This window comes from Eumetopias jubatus, unplaced genomic scaffold (genome assembly GCF_037043125.1).
Source record: "Eumetopias jubatus isolate StellerSeaLion01/CBP00866 unplaced genomic scaffold, mEumJub1_p1.0 scaffold_17, whole genome shotgun sequence".
Taxonomy (NCBI): domain Eukaryota; kingdom Metazoa; phylum Chordata; class Mammalia; order Carnivora; family Otariidae; genus Eumetopias; species Eumetopias jubatus.
Window position 1 is genome coordinate 39,040,135 of NW_028274823.1, and position 22,335 is coordinate 39,062,469.

At 41.3% G+C, this 22,335-nt stretch overlaps 1 protein-coding gene and 1 long non-coding RNA gene across 3 annotated transcripts; both read left to right on the forward strand.

Moving 5' to 3' along the window:
- Positions 1–3,079: 3,079 nt before the first annotated feature.
- Positions 3,080–8,970, forward strand: LOC114205359 (uncharacterized). Of its 2 annotated transcripts, XR_003608384.2 has the most exons (3): positions 3,080–3,221; positions 6,200–6,490; positions 8,791–8,970. It is a non-coding gene; the product is annotated as an uncharacterized LOC114205359 (long non-coding RNA). The 2 variants fall into 2 exon arrangements; XR_003608385.2 differs by lacking the exon at positions 8,791–8,970 and having other exon boundaries at positions 6,200–6,718.
- A 1,963-nt stretch (positions 8,971–10,933) lies between these two features.
- ZNF485 (zinc finger protein 485) lies at positions 10,934–21,931 on the forward strand. The gene is given in 5 exon segments (XM_028098775.2): positions 10,934–11,048; positions 15,467–15,562; positions 20,853–20,927; positions 20,930–21,368; positions 21,370–21,931. Coding segments are annotated over 5 exon segments (1,206 nt in total). The 5' UTR covers positions 10,934–11,014.
- Positions 21,932–22,335: the final 404 nt, after the last annotated feature.

A 22,335-nucleotide genomic window follows, 5' to 3' on the forward strand; every position in this document is an offset into this window, starting at 1 on the left:
TATAGAAAATTGATTAATTTTTATGTTGATCTTGGACCCAGTGATCTTGCTGAACTTAGTGGTTATCGGAGGGCTTTCTTTTTTAAATGCTTTTTTGACATTGTTCACATAGAGAATAATGTCATCGATAATTAGAGATCATTTTTCTTCTTTATTTCCAATCTGTATCCCCTTTGTGTTTTTTCTGACCTGTTGCACTAGCTAGCATTTCCAGTACTTTGATGCATAAGATGAGGAGAGCAGACATCCTTGTTTGTTACTGTCTTAGGGAGAAGGCATTTGATCTTAACATTAAGTTTGGTGTTACTTTAGGTCTTTATCAGTTTGGGGAATTCCTTTCTATTCATAGTTTGCTGAGTGTTGTTATCATGAATAGTTGGATTTTATGAAATGCCTTTTCTTTTTCTTTCCTTTTTTTAAAAAAAGATTTTCTTTATTTGAGAGAGAGCGCACATGTGCATGCATGAGTGGGGGAAGGGGCAGAGGGTGAGGAAGAAGCAGACTCCCCGCTGAGCAGGGAGCTGGAGGGATGCTGAGCTCAATCCCAGGACTCTGGATCATGACCTGAGCCAAAGGCAGATGTTTAACTGATTGAGCCACCCAGGTGCCCCTGAAATGCTTTTTCTTATATCAATTTAATGATCTTAGTATTTTTCTTCTTTAGTATTGATATGGTAGATTATACTAATGGGTTTTCAAATATTGAACCAATATTGGTTGCATATGTGGAATAAATTCCACTTGGCTGAGGTATATAATCCTTTTTATACATTGCTGGATTTGATTTGATTAATATTTTCTTGAGGATTTTTACATCTAAATTAATGAGATATTGCTCTGTAGTTTTTGTTTTGTTTTGTTTTTTTTTGTTTTGATTCACCCTGGTTTGGTTTATCAGAGTAATGATGGCCTCATAAAATGAGCTGGGAAATGTTTCCTCTATTTTTTGGAATAGATAGCATAAAATTTTATGTTAGTTCTTCTTTAAATGCTTGATAGCATTCTCCAGTGAAACAAGGTAAGCCTGGAGATTTTATCTGAAATTACAAGTTCAGTTTCTTTAATAGTTCTATAACTATTCAGATTGTCTATTTTGAGGGGGGGTAGGTTGTGGTTTTCAGGGAATAGGTTCATTGCTTCCAAGTTGTCACTTTTATGAATGTAGAGTTGTTAGTAGTATTCCTTCTTGAGCCCTGTTTGGGGGACTCTACAGTATGGTAAGGAGCCTTTTGCCTAAATAGTGGGACTGAGGCTCATAGGAATGTTTGTATCTGTTTTCCAAGGTAAATGATCTGCTGTGTGGATGATCTAACAGTGCTTTTTTTCCCCTCTATCTTATTTTAGTCTTGCCCCACCCCTATCCAGTACCCTTTTGCCATCTCTCCTTAGCTGATTCCAGCCCTGACCCCAGAGAAGGGCAGTAATGATGCGGCCCTTGAGGCCCTGCTAAGCCCTCCTTTCCAGGATGCTCTCCATGTTGCGAGAGCCAGGTGCTCTGGGGGGAAGCTTGTGAGGTCTCCATCTGGGGTCTACATTTTCTGCCTGTTGTGGTCTTGGGACCTGGAGGAGTACCAGCCAGGGAGCACCTCAGTCTTTAGGCCTCAGCTAGAAAGCCCTTGGGAGACACACAGAAAGAAAGGTGGAGGGACTTCGATTTACAGATTTCCTCCTGGATGCCCTGTACTGGGCTCAGGGTCCAACATTCATCCTTGCCTGTTAAAGCACTGGGGAATAGGGGTTATTCCTCACTTGTCTTAAATTGAAGGCACAGAGGATGAGAGAGAAAGGGCCCGTGACTTGTGCAAGATCCTGCTGTTGGTAAATGGCAGAGTCAGGATTGAAACTCATTACCTTAGGTATTGCATTGGAAGCACTTTCACTATAGCACATTTGTCTGTCACCTTATCTTTTCAGGGGATCACAGATGCAACAGGCCAGAACAGAGATGAAGAAAGGAACTTCTGTTGGACCCCTTGGGCTCTGCCTCCCAGTCCAGCCTGCTGGGGGAAATCAATCCAACATAGAAATAGCAGGCCAATTAGGATGGTGGTAGATGCAGGTCCGGTCACAGTGGACTCCTAGGAAAGCTGGAGAAATCACTGTTGGAGCTGGAAAAGGGAGGTCAGGGCTCCCATGTGGATTTGAGCCCTTTCCCCAGCCAGGCTGGCTCCTTACTGGAGCAGGGGATCACAGAGCTCCCTCTGTCCAGATCCCTGTGAGTTCTAAGACTGTCTACACGTCTGTTTCCCAAACTGTCCCCAGGGTGTGCTCAGATGATGTATAATCATAGAAATGAAGAGGGTGATGAGGGGGGTCTCATCCAGCCCTCTTTTCAGACTGGGAATCGAGGCCCAGAGAAAAGAGGCGAATTGGTCGAGTGCCTGCAGGCAAGCAGGGAGGGGAGAGAAGGGAAGTTAATCCTGCCCAGTAATAAAGGGCTCTTGGTGCTGCCTGCTAAGGGTAGAGGGGGGAGGGGGAGATGGCCCCAGGGGTGTGGAAACTCATCATTATAGTGTACATGCTGCTAGATGCACCTCAGCATGATTCCTGCACTCATTCAGAAAGCATTCAGCAACTATATTCTATGTACCTCAACCCATAAAATGCTGTTTCCTCACATGGCTCCACCAGTGCTGGGGGGGAGGGTTTTAGCGGTTTTCAGCTTTATGAATCCTCTCTTCTCCCCCATCAGCCTCTCCATCCTGATTGTTGTTGCTGTACTTCCCACCTTTCTTCAGACTGTATCTGTTGACTTTCTCTAAGATACCGGGCACAGCCAACTAAGGGATACTAATGAAAAGATAACTTAAGGAACATACCCCAATCCAAGGTTAAATGTATCACAGAGTATCCCTAAAGATCTAGAAATCTTTAAAACCAAAAAAACCAAAAAAAGGTTCCATTTAGATGTTGTATTAGGATGATAGAAATGTAAAAGAGAAAAGATCTGTGTGGAGCAGGCAGAGTTGGGTTGCTGGATTTAGCAAATGAAAATGTCCAGCTCAGTTAGATGAAAATGAAAATGCCAAGCTCAATTAGAATTTCAGATACACAATGAATGACCTTTTTTTTTTTTTTTTTTTTAGGAGATGTGTGTCCCTTGTAATGTTTGTCTGAAATTCAAATGTTGCTGGGCATCCTGTATTTTATCTGGAAACCCTAGAAGAGTGACATGTTTCCAAGAATGCCTTGAAAGACTCTAAGGGGGTAATTACAATCTGGTAAGCTAGCCCGGCCTTCAGCTTAGCCACCTACCTCAGAGAAAGAGGATACTGAGAATAGCTGCACAGAGCTTCTCAACAGCTCAATTATCAGCTCCTCCTGGCTCACCTTCTCTGTTCTCTGCCTTTCCCTCATCTTCCATGAAAACCCACACCTTCTCTGCTTCAGGCACCAAGAGCAGCTAAAGGCAGGGGCGGTGGAGTGAGATTGCTAAATCAGGGGCCGTGGAGTGAGATTGCTAAGGCAGGGGCCGTGGAGTGAGATTGCTAAGGCAGGGGCGATGGAGTGAGATTGCTAAGGCAGGGGCCGTGGAGTGAGATTGCTAAGGCAGGGGCCGTGGAGTGAGATTGCTAAAGCAGGGGCCGTGGAGTGAGATTGCTAAGGCAGGGGCCGTGGAGTGAGATTGCTAAGGCAGGGGCCGTGGAGTGAGATTGCTTGGGTGTAAATACAGGCTCCGCTACCAGAAAACAAGACACCATGGGCAGGTTTATCAATGTCACTAAGTGCTGATTTCCTCCTCTGTAAAATGAGGCTCCTGAAAGCTGCCCCTCTCAGGCTATCACGAGAACTGCAGGAAATAAGGTGTGGAAGGCCTGCATCACAGTGCCCTGCAGTAAAAGTTAATTTACCTGTTTTGACATCTCGGGGCGTTGGTTGCTAGAGGCATGCCCTTGGAGACAGAGGAGCTGTGGGAGGAAGTTTTGACCTGCTCCAGGAATGTCTGCCTTTGCGCCCTGTTGTGTCCTTGTATCTCTGACTTTTTCATTTCTTTTATCTCATTTCTCACAACAGTCCTGGGAAGTAGGGGAGCAGAGATTATTTTTTTTGTATATGAACACACCAAGGCCACATTATTTGGCCTCTCCAAACCTTCCTCATCTGTTAAAAAAAAAAAATGAGAAGCAGGGTGAGATCCTTACGGCAGCAGAGTTTTTTTTTAGTTAATTTTTTAAAAGATTTTATTTATTTATTTGATAGAGAGCACACGAGCAGGGGGAATAGCAGAGGGAGAGGGAGAAACAGGCTCTCTGCTGAGCAGAGAGCTTGATGCAGGGCTTGATCCCAGGACCCTGGGATCATGACCTGAGCTGAAGGCAGATTGCTTAACTGACTGAGCCACCCAGGCACCCCTTTAAAAAAATTTTTTTTTAAGATTTTATTTATTTATTTGACAGAGAGAGAGTGAACACACAGGCAGGGGAGAACAGTGCAGGGAGAGGGAGAAACAGGAGCAGCAGAGTTTTTGAAGTTCCCCAAGTCACTCATAAAAATGGACTGAGTCCCTAGGATAGCAGGAGAAACATCCCACTGGACAGTATCTTCAACAAAACCAAAGTCAGGGCACCCCCACAACCAGAAGAGGTGAGGTCAAAGCACCGTGGGGCTTCAGCAGCTGTTCCAAAATAGTGAGAATCCTGGAACCCAGAACACAGAAACTACCATCACATAACACAGTCCCCAGAGAAGAGAACTCCACTCTGAGTGGACTCCTCAGCAGGAAGCTGAGAACACCATTGAAACTGAGCTAAGGTTCCATAGGCTCCTTCACAAGCTCCAGTTTGTAGGTAAATCCAAAAGATGGCAGGAAACTGAAAAAGCCAGGGCTTTTTGGAGAAGTGGCTGGTTTGTGGCAAAGCATAGTGTAGGCCTTGGACAACTTGTCTGCCAGAGAACAAGAAACTTTCAAAGACTACTAACATCATGTCATAAGGGTCCAGGCCTGATTGAAGGGTTCTCCTTTGAGTCAAACAAATTAGGTATAAAAGAAATCTATGGGACACTTAGAGATATTCAGATTTGGACTGGATATTAGATATAAAAGAATTTGTGGAAAAAATGAAGACTAACCAAATGAGAATAAGCAAAGGCTATTTATTCAAAGCATGCTGTGGCGAGGTTACCATCCCTTGCATTTTGGCAGAGACTCAAAGACAGTGGAGTGGTAAAGCTTCAGAGCAGAAAAAAGGGAAGGCTTTGGGTATGCCCTGATTGCAGGCCATTGGGAGGTGAAACTGGAGGTAGCTAAGTAGAAGAGGGCGTCCTATATGCTTGGTTAGGGGAGTATATTTGGCATTCTCTGATTGATCCTAAATTGGAAGTGGGGACAAAACTAAGGGATACTGTCAGTTATTAACGTCTGACTCTTAGGGGCTGGTTGATATTTTGGCTGCTTGGGCTGATGGCTAGAGATGATGTTTTGATTTCTTACAAGTCAGTCTACAAGCAGGCTGGCTTCCTGGGCTAGTTATTATAAATTGTTGCTAGTTGCTATAGATTTTTTTTTTTTTAAGATTTTATTTATTTATTTGACAGAGACAAAGCGAGAGAAGGAACAAAAGCAGGGGGGGTGGGAGAGGGAGAAGCAGGCTTCCCTTGGAGCAGGGAGCCTGATGTGGGGCTCGATCCCAGGACCCTGGACCATGACCTGAGCCGAAGGTAGACGCTTAATGACTGAGCCACCCAGGTGCCCTGTGACTATCTTTTTTTTTTTTGCTTAGTATTGTTTTCAAAGTTTATCAATTATGTAGCGTATATCAATACTTTCCTTTTATTGCCAAATATCCCACTGTTTGGATATACCATACTTTTTTATCCATTTGCCAGTTGATAGACATTTGTGCCTTTCCCACTTTTGACTCTTGTGAGTAACACTGCTATGGACTCTTATGTACAAGTTTTTGTGTAGATGTACCTGGGAATGGTATCACCGAGTGATATGATAACTCCATGTTTAAAGTTTTGAGGAACTGCCAAACTGTTTTCCAAAATGGCCACACCACTTTATCATTCCACCAACAGTGAATGAGGATTGTAATTCCCCACATTCTGATGGCTTCTTATCTCATTCAAAGTAAGAGCCAATGTCCTTGCAGTGGACTAAATGGACCAATATTGTATTAGTCAGGGTCTTCCAGAGAAACAGAATGATAGTATATGTGTAATTAATTAATTAATTAATTGGCTCATTTGTTTATAGAGGATGAGAAGTCCCATGATCTGCCGTCTGCAAGCAGGTATAATTCAGTCTGTGTCAGAAGGCCTGAGAACCAGGGGAGCCAATGGCTGAAGGCCTGAGAAGGGAGGGGTGGTGTGCTGGAGGATGTCCCAGAATCTGAAGGCCTGAGAACCAGAAGCTCCGATGTCTGAGGACTAGAGAAGATGGATGTCTCAGCTCAAGAAGAAAGAGAGAGAGAATTCATCCTTCCTCCACATTTTTGTTCAACTGGCCTCTCAGTGGATTGGATGATGTCTGTCCCTATTGGTAAAGGTAGATCTTCTTTACTCAGTCTATTGATGCAAATGGTAATGTTTTCTGGAAACATTCTCGCGGACACATCCAGAATTAATGTTTTACCAGCTGTCTGAGTGTCCCTTAGCCCAATCAAGTTGACATGTAAAATTAATCATCACAAACATGATCTACCCTTTACCTGTCTTTAGTGTTCTAACCCCTTGACTTTTTACTGTTCCTCAAATAAACCAAGTACACTCTGTAGGGGCTTTGCATCTGCTGTTTTATCTGCCTGAAACTAACTTCCCACAGATATACCCCTTTTTGTTACCTCACTTCCTAAAGACTTCTGCACATATGATCTCTTATCAAAGGGGCCAGTCCTTACAGCTCTAGGTTAAATAAGAATCCTCTTCTCACTTCTTTACCCTGATTTTGTTGAATCTCTCACTTCCAAATGTCCATTTGAATGTAAGATCTTTGAGGGGACAGACATTATTTGTTTGGTTCACTGTGTTAAAGAGAAATTATACCGACACCTTTTGAAGCTTGCAAAGAAGACTTTATTCAAGACTTTATTGCCTTGCAAGATGGAAGAGAGTTTGTAAGTCCCAGGACAATGGGGGCAAATGGGGATTTATAGCCAACGGACAGGGTGAGGGAATAAATGGAAGAGGACCATGAAGAAAGTGGTTAGGAGTCAAGATGGGGGAGGGGAGAATAGGAGTTTGGGGGGGGAGAAGGAGCTTGATGGGATTCCAAGGGTGGGGGAATTCTTTTTTTTTTCTTTTTAAAGACTTTATTTACTTGAGACAGAGTGAGTACGAGCCCAGGGACGGAGAGGGAGAAGCAGGCTCCCCACTGAGCAGGGAGCCTGACGCAGGGCTCGATCTCAGGACCCTGGCACCATGACCCCATCTGAACGTAGACGCTTAACTGACTGAGCCACCCAGGCGCCCCTGGGTGGGGGAATTCTTGATGAACTGGCTTAGTAGGATTCTGCGATAAAATTGGACTTACTACACCAAAGACAAGGTCTTATAGAAGAGGATTCAGAGGATCCTGACCAAAGTTTGGTTAAGGAGGGAGTCCTTGTCAAGTGCTCTGTCCTTAGCATCTAGAATAGTGAGTGGCATTTAGCAGGGCACTGGTTAATCACTGTTAATTTGGTAAGTCAATGCCCCGTTCTGAGAAATGGTCTTCCAAATAAAAAGTCCTAACTGAACAAAAGAGATACACTTTCCTTACTAAGCTATCCAATTCCTGGAGTTTATAAGTAGTACTTTCTTTTTCTCTTAGAAAATAACACATTTAAAAAAATGGATTCAATCTTGTTCCATCTTCTATGTCAGCAAATAGGAAATTTTTAGTGTTTTGGGTGTTCTACTTTTCTAACATGCTTTTTCTTTGCTTAAAATCAAAGTGGGATTGCTTGGAAACAAATAAGCAAACGAATCAATCATAAAGAGCTGTCCCAAAGTAACATAAAACATGTCTCATAGATTTGCATGTTTCTAGCATTGGGTGCCAGTCTTGGCTGCATATTAGAATCACGTGGGAGGTTTAAAAAAATCCCGATGCCAGGACTACCCAGAGCATTACTCCAGAATCTCTGAAGCTGGGACCAAGGCCCCACTGCTTTTCAAAGCACCCCAAATGATCCTGAGAAAGGCATAGGATGGAGACACTGAGACCCTGGACGGAATCCCAGACTACATTTCCCAGAGGCTCCGCGGCCGCTTCCGTTTCCGGCCCTGCCCGCCTCCGCGTGCGTAGAGCGAGGTTCCTGGAAGCTCGCAGGTCTCTGCGACCAGTGTCGCCCTGGGTGGTCGCAGTTTTACCGCGCGCTCAGCCTCGCGGCTCAGCCCGCCCAGCTTGGTCCTGGAACGCTGCCGCCGGGCTGGGGCCCTGAGACCTGGTGCACCCCTCTTTTCTTCAGGGAGCCGACCTTGGAAGGAGCCGGCTGAGGAGGGGACGGGCAAATGTGGCCGGGGCCCCACCCCGAGGAGCGGTGCCCTGTCGAGTGACCTCCCGGGTCTGGCGCCTGACCGGAAGTTTAAAGGCTTGCGCTGAGGCCGAGATTGAGTCACCTACGAGACTTTCCACCCGTTTTGGCGAAGGTGCCTGACTGACTCACACCCAGAGCTTGGCCTGGAGCTTGCTGCCGGGCCAGATTCCAGGCAGCCGACCCTGACATTAACCACCTTCACGTGTCCACCCACCTTCGTGGGGAGTGGGGAGGGTGGAGGACTGGTCTTGTCCAGCTTGCAGAGAGCAAGTTCTAGCTAGTTTAGGACATGGAGGGACTTCCTCATATTTCCTTTCTTTTTTCCCAGATTGGCTTATTCAGAATTCTTTGCCCTTGCCTGGGAGAACAGTTCATGAGACAGATGGCCCCAAGACTACCAAGACCCCAAATCGAGGCAAGTTTGACTTCAACTTTTCCCGAGAAATGGCCACTGTTTCAAAGTGAAGTTGGGTTTATGCTTCTTGCCTGGAAGATGCTCTGCCCTGTGTATGGACCAAATTAGGTTGCCTGAGCCTATCCTGGATTGGTGCAGCTTTACAGAGAAAGGAGCCCTCTCCCCACTGTTGTCCCTTCATTTCCTCTCTACCCATTACAGAGTTGTTCACTAAATAGATTTTTGCTACCCATGCTTTCTAGAGTGCTAGAAGCTGAAGAATACTTTGTAGGAAAAGTATAGCTGTTGCCTGAAAGGGGTTGCCAACTCACAGAAGATGAAAAACAGACTCATCATACAACGACAGAGGCTGAAGTGTCAGTGAATGATATACATGATATAGTGATGGTAGTGCTTTTTTTTTTTGATGGTAGTGCTTTTGATATTCAGGGGTCAGAGGAGTCTAAAGGGTGGATGGGTGGTGGTGGTAGTGGTGGTAATCCTTTTAGTTCTTCCTGAAGATTAAATGAAGCTTGCATAATTGCAGAAGATGGGGTGACTAGGGGAAGGCTAGGACATGAGTGAAACCATCACATCTAAACCAGGAACAAACTGGTCTCAGAGACATTTGAAAACATTTGGGGTCTAGAATGCCAGGCTGGAGTTTGCCTTTATTCTGGAGGAAACTGGGTTTTGAAGGATTTTGAAAAGTTGACAGGAAGTAATTAGCATTTTGACAGGAAGTAATATATAGTTGAGTATTACACAAATTAAGAGTACAGAGAATTTTAATTTTTTTTAAAGATTTTATTTATTTGACAGAGACACAGCGAGAGAGGGAACACAAGCAGGGGAAGTGGGAGAGGGAGAAGCAGGCTTCCCGCGGAGCAGGGAGCCCGATGTGGGACTCGATCCCAGGACCCCGGGATCATGACCTGAGCTGAAGGCAGACGCTTACGACTGAGCCACCCAGGCGCCCCAAGAATACAGAAAATTTTAAAAATTAAAGGTTACCTATATTCCTATCACACTAACAAGTCAAATTATTTCATTTGAAACACTTTCGCATATGTATTTTTTAGGTTTACCCATTTTTTTCCTTTTAATTTGTCATAGCCATTTCTTCCAATTTGCTCCATAGTTTCATTACCATTTTTTATAGTTCCTTTTTATACTGTAGTCAACCAGCCTGGTAACTTTGAACAGGTTCTTTCAACTCTCTGAGCTTTACTACCCTTAATGATAAAATAGATTTACTTTATGAATAGTCATGGTAGAAATTCAGAGAGATGATGTATAGCCTGGGGCTTAGCACTGTGCCTGTTACATATTAAGTTGCTATTGCTAGGAAAGGCTATTGACAAATATATATTATTTCCCAGTAAATTCTAGGATGAAGCCAGTATCACTTTGCATGTCTTTTTGAGTTTCAGTTCTTTCGTTAATTGACAAATCCTTGAACACTTCCGAAATGTGCCAGGCAGTATTTTAGGCTGGTGAGGCAGCAGTGACCCAACTGGTCCCTAACCTCCCGGAGCTCACATTGTAGATGATACCAGCAATAAATCTAATCTTGCTAGGAAGTGAGAAATCGTGTGAAGAAAGTGAAGTGGGTCATGGGATAGAGGGTGGTAGAGGATGGGAAAAGAGAAAAGAGAAGAACTTTCTGATGAGGTGACATTTAAGTAAAGACCTACAAAGTGAGAGATGAGCAAATGCCATGCCCAGAGGAGGGAGCATGATAGGTGTGTTGGCATGAGGAGGGCAGTGTGGGTCAGATGAGGGGCCATGACCTCCCTTAATCCCTGGCTGGATTTTCCAGCTTCTTATCTTTTAATTTTTTGTTCCTGTGTAGCAAGTCTGATTTCTGAGCCTGTTATATATTTTCCCCCTTGATCCTTTCATTAACTGTGTTTCACTTCCCTCTGCATAAACAATCTGAAATATCGGAAGCTGGCCTTGAATGTGTTACTTTCCTTTTCTAGTGAGGACTTCCTGGTTCTCTACTTCAGGGTCAAGGGTGTAAACAGTTCCTGGATGAGCAGAATTGGGTTTGATTTTGCAGGGATCACTGACATTTGGGGATGTAGCCGTGGCCCTTACTCAGTTTGAATGGAAACACTTGGATGCCGCTCAGCAAGCCCTGTACAGGGATGTGATGCTGGAAAACTATGGGAATCTGGTGTCTGTGGGTAAGGGTGTCTTTTTTTTTTTTTAAGATTTTATTTCTTTCCCCTGACTGAAATGGACAGATCATCTAAGCAAAAGATCAACAAGGAAATAAAGACTTTAAATGACACACTGGACCAAATGGACTTCACAGACATATTCAGAACATTCCATCCCAAAGCAAAGGAATACACATTCTTCTCTAGTGCCCATGGAACATTCTCCAGAATTGATCACATCCTAGGTCACAAATCAGGTCTCAATCGGTACCAAAAGATTGGGATCATTCCCTGCATATTTTCAGACCACAATGCTTTGAAACTAGAACTCAACCACAAGAGGAAAGTCGGAAAGAACTCAAATACATGGAGGCTAAAGAGCATCCTACTAAAGAATGAATGGGTCAACCAAGAAATTAAAGAAGAATTAAAAAAATTCATGGAAACCAATGAAAATGAAAACACAACTGTTCAAAATCTTTGGGATACAGCAAAGGCAGTCCTGAGGGGAAAGTATATAGCAATACAAGCCTTTCTCAAGAAACAAGAAAGGTCTCAAATACACAACCTAACCCTACACCTAAAGGAGCTGGAGAAAGAACAGCAAATAAAGCCTAAACCCAGCAGGAGAAAAGAAATCATAAAGATCAGAGCAGAAATCAATGAACTAGAAACCAAAAGAACAGTAGAACAGATCAACGAAACTAGGAGCTGGTTCTTTGAAAGAATTAACAAGATTGATAAACCCCTGGCCAGACTGATCCAAAAGAAAAGAGAAATGACCCAAATCAACAAAATCATGAATGAAAGAGGAGAGATCACAACCAACACCAAAGAAATACAAACAATTATAAGAACATATTATGAGCAACTCTATGCCAGCAAATTAGATAACCTGGAAGAAATGGGTGCATTCCTAGAGATGTATCAACTACCAAAATTGAACCAGGAAGAAATAGAAAACCTGAACAGACCTATAACCACTAAAGAAATTGAAACAGTCATCAAAAATCTCCCAAGAAACAAAAGCCCAGGGCCAGATGGCTTCCCAGGGGAATTCTATCAGACATTTCAAGAAGAATTAATACCTATTCTCCTGAAACTGTTCCAAAAAATAGAAATGGAAGGGAAACTTCCAAACTCATTTTATGAGGCCAGCATTACCTTGATCCCAAAACCAGACAAAGACCCCATCAAAAAAGAGAATTACAGACCAATATCCTTGATGAAGATGGATGCAAAAATTCTCACCAAAATACTAGCCAATAGGATCCAACAGTACATTAAAAGGATTATTCACCATGACCAAGTGGGATTTATTCCTGGGCTGCAAGGCTGGTTCAACATCCGCAAATCAATCAACGTGATACAATACATTAACAAAAGAAAGAGCAAGAATCATATGATCCTCTCAATAGATGCAGAAAAAGCATTTGACAAAGTACAACATCCTTTCTTGATCAAAACTCTTCAGAGTATAGGTATAGAGGGTACATACCTCAATATCATAAAAGCCATCTATGAAAAACCTACAGCGAATATCATTCTCAATGGGGAAAGGCTGAGAGCTTTTCCCCTAAGGTCAGGAACGCGGCAGGGATGTCCACTCTCACCACTGCTATTCAACATAGTATTAGAAGTCCTAGCCACAGCAATCAGACAACAAAAAGAAATCAAAGGCATCCAAATCGGCAAAGAGGAAGTCAAACTCTCACTCTTTGCAGATGATATGATACTGTAGGTGGAAAACCCAAAAGACTCCACCCCAAAACTGCTAGAACTCATACAGGAATTCAGTAAAGTAGCAGGATATAAAATCAATGCACAGAAATCAGTGGCATTCCTATACACCAACAACAAAACAGAAGAGAGACAAATCAAGGAGTCGATCCCATTTACAATTGCACCCAAAACCATTAGATACCTAGGAATAAATCTAACCAAAGAGGCAAACGATCTGTACTCAGAAAACTATAAAATACTCAGGAAAGAAATTGAAGAAGACACAAAGAAATGGAAAAACGTTCCATGCTCATGGATTGGGAGAATCAACATTGTGAAGATGTCAATGCTACCTAAAGCAATCTACACATTCAATGCAATCCCCATCAAAATACCATCCACTTTTTTCAAAGAAATGGAACAAATAATCCTAAAATTTGTATGGAACCAGAAGAGACCCCGAATAGCCAGAGGAATACTGAAAAAGAAAAGCAAAGCTGGTGGCATCACAATTCCGGACTTCCAGCTCTATTACAAAGCTGTCATCATCAAGACAGTATGGTACTGGCACAAAAACAGACCCATAGATCAATGGAACAGAATAGAGAGCCCAGAAATGGACCCTCAACTCTATGGTCAACTTATCTTTGACAAAGCAGGAAAGAATGTCCAATGGAAAAAAGACAGTCTCTTCAACAAATGGTGTTGGGAAAATTGGACAGCCACATACAGAAGAATGAAACTGGACCATTTCCTTACACCACACACAAAAATAGACTCCAAATGGTTGAAAGACCTAAACGTGAGACAGGAGTCCATCAAAATCCTAAAGGAGAACACAGGTAGCAACCTTTTCGACCTTAGCCGCAGCAACTTCTTCCTAGAAACATCACCAAAGGCATGGGAAGCCAGGGCAAAAATGAACTATTGGGATTTCATCAAGATAAAAAGCTTTTGCACAGCAAAAGAAACAGTCCACAAAACCAAAAGACAACCGACAGAATGGGAGAAAATATTTGCAAATGACATACATATCAGATAAAGGGCTAGTATCCAAAATCTATAAAGAACTTATCAAACTCAACACCCAAAGAACAAATAATCCAATCAAGAAATGGGCAGAAGACATGAACAGACATTTCTCCAAAGAAGACATCCAAATGGCCAACAGGCACATGAAAAAGTGCTCAACATCGCTCGGCATCAGGGAAATCCAAATCAAAACCTCAATGAGATACCACCTCACACCCGTCAGAATGGCTAAAATTAACAAGTCAGGGAATGACAGATGTTGGCGGGGATGTGGAGAAAGGGGAACCCTCCTCCACTGTTGGTGGGAATGCAAGCTGGTGCAACCCCTCTGGAAAACAGTATGGAGGTTCCTCAAACAGTTGAAATTAGAGCTACCGTTCGATCCAGCAATTGCACTACTGGGTATTTACCCCAAAGATACAAATGTAGGGACCCGAAGGGGTACGTGTACCCCAATGTTTATAGCAGCAATGTCCACCATAGCCAAACTGTGGAAAGAGCCAAGATGTCCATCGACAGATGAATGGATAAAGAAGATGTGGTATATATACACAATGGAATATTATGCAGCCATCAAAAGGAATGAGATCTTGCCATTTGCAACGACGTGGATGGAACTGGAGGGTGTTATGCTGAGTGAAATAAGTCAATCAGAGAAAGACATATATCACATGTCCTCACTGATATGAGGAATTCTTAATCTCAGGAAAGAAACTGAGTGTTACTGGAGTGGTTGGGGGTGGGAGGGATGGGGTGGCTGGGTGATAGACATTGGGGAGGGTATGTGCTATGGTGAGCGCTGTGAATTGTGCAAGACTGTTGAATCACAGATCTGTACTTCTGAAACAAATAACGCAACATATTTTAAGAAAAAAGAAAAAGAAGAAGATAACAGGAGAGGAAGAAAAGGGGAGTATGTCAGAGGGGGAGACGAACCATGAGAGATGATGGACTCTGAAAAACAAACTGAGGGTTCTAGAGGGGAGGGGGGTAGGGGGATGGGTTAGCCTGGTGATGGGTATTGAGGAGGGCACGTTCTGCATGGAGCACTGGGTGTTATGAACAAACAATGAATCATGGAACACTGCACCAAAAACTAATGATGTAATATACGGTGATTAACATAACAATAAAAAAATAAAAAAAAAAGATTTTATTTCTTTGAGAGAGAGAGAGAACATGAGAGTGCATGCGAGTAGGGGAGAGGGGCAGAGGGAGAGGGAGAAGCAGACTCCCTACTGAGCAGGGAGCCTGACAGGGGGCTTGATCCCAGGACCCCAGGATCATGACCTGAGCTGAAGGCGGACTCTGAACCAACTGAGCCACCCAGGCACCCCGTAAGGATGTCTTTTTAACTCAAAATTGATTTCCTGGGCAACTGTGGGTTTTCACAGGTATACGGGGTATTTAAAAATCTTAAATGGGAGGTTTTGTTTGTTTGTTTTTAGCATGGGCTTAGAGGCTGCAGTTAATGCTCATTCTGTCCCTCAGAAAGAGTCATACAGAGTTTAAGATGACAGCTTTTTGTGCAGTCTAGCCCAATTCTCTAAATTTTTCCATGTACATGTCTATAACTACATGATTTGGACATCCTGATACCACCCTCTAGGCCTCCCTGAGATTGAGGTCTGGGATAACTGCTTTTGCTCATCACTACAGTCACATTCCTTTTCTTTCTGTACTAATAGGACTTCTCTCTTCCAAACCCAAACTAATCACCCAGTTGGAGCAAGGGGCAGAGCCATGGATGCAAGTACAACAGATTCCATCAGATACTTGTTCTGGTGAGTGAGGTGGGAACCATTTCAAGCAGCAGCTGAACACATTGAATGGTGAGGAGGGGTTCTTGGTCAGAAGGCTCATCTTGGAGGGCCCATGTCTGGGCAGCAGGGCTGGGGCACTTGACACCAGTTTCCTCTTTTTAATGTCATTGTCGTGTCAAATGACTTGCCATTTTTCTCTTCATTCCTATGGAGAGCTGCTCCCTTGTTGAGGGCCTCAGGCGCATGACCTCTTGCTCTGAAATCCTCAGTCTCTTTATGTGTTTTTTTCCCTTCCCATTTTCAGGCACTTTTCAGGCTATACTTTGTTTTTGTTTTCTGTCCCATTCTCAATTCCTTTCAAATTCTGTCATGGTTAGCTTAATAAATGACTGTATATCCCTTTCTAGTTTTAATATCCATTATCTCTAATCATATAGTGACAGTGGCAGATTCCAAGTGTAAGCATAGTTTCCTATCAGATAATTACTATTTTTGGCAAACAAACTGATGGGGAGGCATTTTCTTCCCTGTGGTCTTTTTAAATTTCTCTTCTCTGTTATCCTTTACTCTTGACTCTCATTTTTTTTTTACATATACTTTGCATAAATTTCTGTATGTCACTTTCTTCGTGTCATAATTCATTTCAAAATCTTTAAACATGGATGTTTCTCTCACCTAAAATATTTATCCTGCCAATATTCCTTTTTTAAAAAACTCTGTCATTTTGCCTATATCATCCTCAGAGAAACTTTTATAACTGTATTTCATGGAAAATACCAAGGATACATAATTTGTTTAACCTAGGTTTTTGGCTTTGTTTTGTTTTTTAATGCTTTTCAGTAATTCTTTTTGTTCTTACTACATTTAACTAAATTTTCCCCTAAATTTTTGTGTAGATTCTTTTTTTTTTCAAAAAGATTTTATTTATTCATTTGAGAGAGAGAGAGTGCGTGCATGAGCGTGGGGGGGGGAGGGAAGGGCAGGGGAAGAAGCAGACTCCCCGCTGAGCAGGAAGCCTGACTCCTGGGGCTGACCCCAGGACCCTGAAATCATGACCTGAGCCCAAGGCAGATGCTTAACTGAGTAATCCAGGCACCCCTGTGTAGATTCTTTATAGGGTAATAACAGTAACTCAGTCTTCCTTATTCTTTGTTCTTTCTGTTTTAATTTTGGTATTTTTTGATATAAGATGTTTAGAATTTAGATGTAGTAAAAGCTAGCAGTGTTTCCTTTGATATTTCTTCCATCTATTGGAAGGTAATACATCTTTATGCAAAGATTCCACAATAATTCCATGTTTTACACTTCCCCCTCCTTTTTTGCGTATTCCACTCTATTGGTTTTTTTTTGGATCTTTCCTATTTTCATCCTGTGGTATAGTTTAATTCACATGATAGCTGGTTCCCTGAAAGTTTGGCCCTTGTTTTGTTTTTACTTATTTTTTAATATTTTATTTATTAAAAAATTTATTTATTTGACAGAGAGAGAGAACACAAGCAGGGGGAGATGTAGGCAGAGGGAGAGGGAGATGCAGGCTTCCCACTGAGCAGGGAGCCCACTGGGGGGCTCGATCCCAGGACCCTGAGATCAAAACCTGAGCCGAAGGCAGGTGCTTAACCAACTGAGCCAGTCAGGCACCCCGGTTTTTACTTATTTTTAATGGCAGGGAGCAGGGGAGAGAAATTAGGGGGTAGTTATTTGATGATAATCTCTCTTTTATGGTAGCTTGTCCAAGTAGATTTTTGCTCTCTCTCAAAACAGTTTTGATAATTTACAATTTACTAAAAATATCCAGTAATTCAAGTTCTCAAGTTATTGCTATAGTTTTGAACAAAGTAGCCTTTATGGTTCTTTTTAAATTTTATTTATTTATTTATTTATTTGAGGGCAGGAAGGGGGGGCGCGGAGCACTGGCTGGTGGGAAGGGGCAGAGGAAGAGGGAGAAACACTCCCCGATGAGCAGGGAGCCCAACATGAGACTTGATCCCAGAACCCTGGGATCACGGCCTGAGCCAAAGGCAGACGCTTAACTGACTGAGCCACCCAGGTGCCCTGGCTTTATGATTCTTTTTGATTTTTATTTGTTTATTTTTTAAAAGTTTATTTATTTATCTTTTTAAGTAATCTCTACACTCAATGCGGGGCTCATACTCATGACCCCGAGATCAGGAGTCGTGTGTTCTTCCAACTGAGCCAGCCGGGTACCCCTATGATTCTTTTGTAATATCCTCTACATTTATGGTTACCTTCTACTAATTTCTTACATTATTTATTTGTCTTTTTAAGATTTAATAACTCTTCTGCTTTTTTAAAGAGCTGTTAGATGTATTTATGCATTATTATTTTTTGTTTTTTAATATTTAATTCCTTTTCCCTTTTGTTTTCTTAGGTTTATTTACTTTTTCTAACCTTCTTGTTTACTTAAATTTATTGATTTTCATTCTTGTTTATGTAATATAAATATTTAGAGCTTTAAACTTTTGTTTGTGCAGTGTTTTGGTTGTATTCAATAGATTCTGATATGGTTTCCTTGATTATTAGATATTTTGCAATTGGTGTTTTAATTTCTCTGATCAAGTATTAAGAGACTCATAAGCTACCCTTCCTTTGTTTCTTTCTTAAAGCCTTTTAAAAATTTAATATATATATAGAAAAGTTGATAAGTATATATACACAGTCTGAATTAGTATTTTTAAAGCCACTACTATGTAACCAGCACTCAGGTCAAAGAAAAGAAGATTGGCATTACTACTAAATCACATGTTGATCCCTCCCAATAATTAGCCATTCTCCCTCCACACCCCTAAACTAACACTAAAGTTTATTTGGCCGCTTTAATTCATTGTCCTTGCTGTGGATCAGTGATTCTTAAAACTTTAATATGCATCAGAAAGCATGCTTAAGTACAATTACTAGATCTCACCCTCAGAGTTTTTTATTCAGTAGGTTTGGAGTGTGAACTGAAAATTTCTACCAAGTTCCCAGGTGATGCTGATGCTGATGCTGTTGGGCTGGGGACCATGCTTGGAAAACCACTGCTGGAGTATTTTATTCATTGTATGGCTATTCCATAGCTTATCTCATATATGTGGATGGATATTTGGGATATTTCCAGCTTTTGACTGTTAGAGTTGCTATGAACATTCTTATAGGTTATCTTTTGGTTCATGTGTGGATACATTTCTTTTGGACATATACCTAAGGAGTGGAATTTTTATTTTATGGGATATGCATATATTCCATAATGCCAAATACGTAATGCCAAATAATTTTTGAAAGGTTTGTGCCATTTATATTTCTGCCATCTGTGTGAGAGTATTCATTTTTCTGTATCTATGAACACTTGATAATGCCAGTCTTTTGAAGTTAGGCATTCTTTGGGTGTATTGTGTATCTCAATGTGGTTTTAATATCCTTATCTCTGATATATAATGAGGTTGAGGACATTTTCAAATGTTTATTGGCCATTATATATCATCTTTTTTTTTTTAAGATTTTATTTATTTATTTGACAGACAGAGACACAGCGAGAGAGGGAACACAAGCAGGGGGAGTGGGAGAGGGAGAAGCAGGCCTTCCGCTGAGCAGGGAGCCCGACATGGGGCTCGATCCCAGGACCCTGGGATCATGACCTGAGCCGAAGGCAGACACTTAACGACTGAGCCACTCAGGCACCCCCATTATATATCATCTTTTATGAATTATCAATTCAGAGAGCCCTTTGTTGATTATATATGCAGTATCACCGTTCTCTCTGTGGTTTGCTTTTGACTATTAATGGTCTTTTGATGAATAGAAGTTCTTAATTTTAATGATCTCTAGTTTATCAATCTTTCCCTTTCTTGTCAGTGCTTTTTGTGTCCTTTTAAATAAATCTTTCCTTTCCCCACATTCATGAAAACATTCTTCTGTGTTAACTCCTAGAAGTTTTATTGTTTGTCTCTTACTTTTAGATTTATTGTCCTCTTAGAATTGATTTTTTTTTTTTTTTAGATTTTATTTATTTATTTGACAGAGAGAGACACAGCGAGAGAGGGAACATAAGCAGGGGGAGTGGGAGAGGGAGAAGCAGTCTCCCTGCCGAGCAGGGAGCCCGATGTGGGGCTCGATCCCAGGACCCTGGGATCATGACCCGAGCTGAAGGCAGACGCCCAACAACTGAGCCACCCAGGCGCCCCTCTTAGAATTGATTTTTGTGCATGGGAAGAGGTAGGGTTCATGTTTAACCACCCCCCACCCCGCACCTCACAAGTGCCTGTGTAGTCTTCTCTTCCTCAATGCTCTGCAAGCTATCTTTGTTATAGAACAAGTGTCAGTGTGCTTGCGTTTCTCTTCATATGACTAATTTGCCTCCACCTTCCTTTACAATCAGTATCTTAAAATTTTCTCTAGTTTAACCATTACACATTAAATGTATATCCCATCAAAGGCCATTTGAAGGATCTGGGCTGTTTCTCACCAGGCTTCATTTTCAACTTGAGTTTTCCTAAAAAAAAAAAAAAAAAATTCTTAGCTCTGGTATCTGATGTATGGAATCTCTCCCCTGGCTAATAAATATAAATAATAAAATATATAAATGTAAATGTGTATGTGTGTATATAAGAAAAATTCATTCAGTAAAAGAATTGATCAGTGATTGTTTTATCATAAATTTGGCTCCATTAGTTTTTCAGAATCTACTTGTCATAATCATCTTACCTATTTTCTCTTGTGTCATAGGTGTGTACTTTGTAAAAAAGATCACAATTTGATTGGTATGTTCTTTTTAAGATATGTTAAAAAACATAGATTACAATTTTTTGGCCTGAGAACTATTTTGGTTCCTTAAATATTTTGTCTATTTTTTTCTCTGAGACACTGAGTATTGGTTCTCTGTTAAATTCTCGAAGAAATGTTATTCTTAAGTTTTTGGAGACATTAAGGTGTTCTCAAATGTACCAGCCTATAGGAATCTGCCCTAGTAATCATGGTGTGCTTTGGGATATTTGGTTTTCTCTCCAAATTTGTGTTTATTCTCATATTCTCATCTATTTTGGGGGGGAATGTGTTTTCTGTGTTACCTTCCTAACTTGCCAACTTCTTAGATGCTCCTTGCATTCTTTAAATACAGTGTTTATTATATAACTTCCTTCCATTTCTCTAGACTTTTATCTTTATTCTTGCCATCTTTTCTTAGCAAGAATCACAAGTGGGATGAATTAATTTTACATAACCCTTAGTTGTGTAGAATAGAACATTATTTTTATCCTGTGCAGCTCTCACTTTGAGTATTTTAACGTAGAGAATGTTTGAATTAAAAAAAATTTTTCAGTCCAGGAGTACTGGTTTGAAACAAAGATGTCCCCCCTAAAGCAACATACTTCTGAAGGATCTGATCTGGGAGAGCAAAAAAAAGTGACGTGATGGAAAGAGGCCTGGACTGGGAGGGCAGAAGTTCCACAGAGAAGACACATTATAAATGTGAGGAATGTGGGAAAGTCTTCAAATATAATTCCTCCTTTATTAGCCACCAGAGAAATCATACTGGTGAGAAACCCCATAAATGTAATGAATGTGGCATAGCCTTTATGAGCAGTTCATCTCTTTTAAATCATCTTAAAATTCACACAGGGAAGCAGCCTTATAGATGTATTGAATGTGGGAAATTCCTTAAGAAGCACTCAACATTTGTTAATCATCAGAAAATTCATTCTAGAGAGAAACCTCATAAATGTAATGAATGTGGAAAAGCTTTTGGAAAGAACTCTATCCTTTTACGTCATCAGAGAATTCATACTGGTCAGAAACCCTACAAATGTAATGACTGTGGGAAAGCCTTTGCTCAGAGTAGCCCTTACTCATCATGAGAGAAGACATAGTGGAGAGAAGCCTTTTAAATGTAATGTATGTGGGAAAACTTTTAGGGATAACTCAACTGTGTTGGAACATTTGAAAATCCATACTGGTGAAAAACCATATTGGTGTAATGAATGTGGAAAAACCTTTAGGAAGAGCTCAACTCTTGTTAGTCATCAAAGAATGCATACAGGAGAGAAACCCTATCACTGCAGTAAATGTGGAAAATCTTTTAGGTATAGCTCATCCTTTGCTGGACATCAGAAAACTCATAGTGGAAATAAACCCTATCAATGTAATGACTGTAGGAAAGTCTTTACAGAGAGCTCAACCCTTATTGGACATCAGAGAATTCATACTGGAGGAAAGCCCTATTACTGTAAGAAATGTGGGAAATCCTTCAGGCATAGCTCTGGCCTTGTTGAACATCAGAGAATCCATACTGGAGAAAAACCTTATGAATGTAATGTATGTGGGAAGGCTTTTCCCCAGAGTTCAGCCCTTAAACAACATAAGAAAATGCATAATGAAGAAAGAGCCATCAAATGTAGTTAGTGTGGTTGATCATGCAGAAGTAGTTTATTCCTTTTGACCATCAAAGAGGAGACACTCAACAAATCACACGTTTAAGAAAAGTAGTCTGTGTGCCTCTATCCTGGAGAACTTCTCACTTGTAAGGATGTTCACTGTAGTATGGTTTGTACTAGTGAAATATTTGAAGAACCTAAATGTCTATCAATATGGAAATAGTTACTATAGAACACTATATAGGAAGTAAAAAGAATGAGGTAGAACTCTATATGGAGCCATAGAAATATCCCCATGATACCTTGTTCAAGTTAAAAAAGCAAGTAGCAGAAAATCTACATATTGTGGTCTAATTTATATTTTAAAAAATGAAGCTATTTTTATTTGTACATATATGTCCTGTGTATTCAAAAAGGGCTGGTAAAATAAAG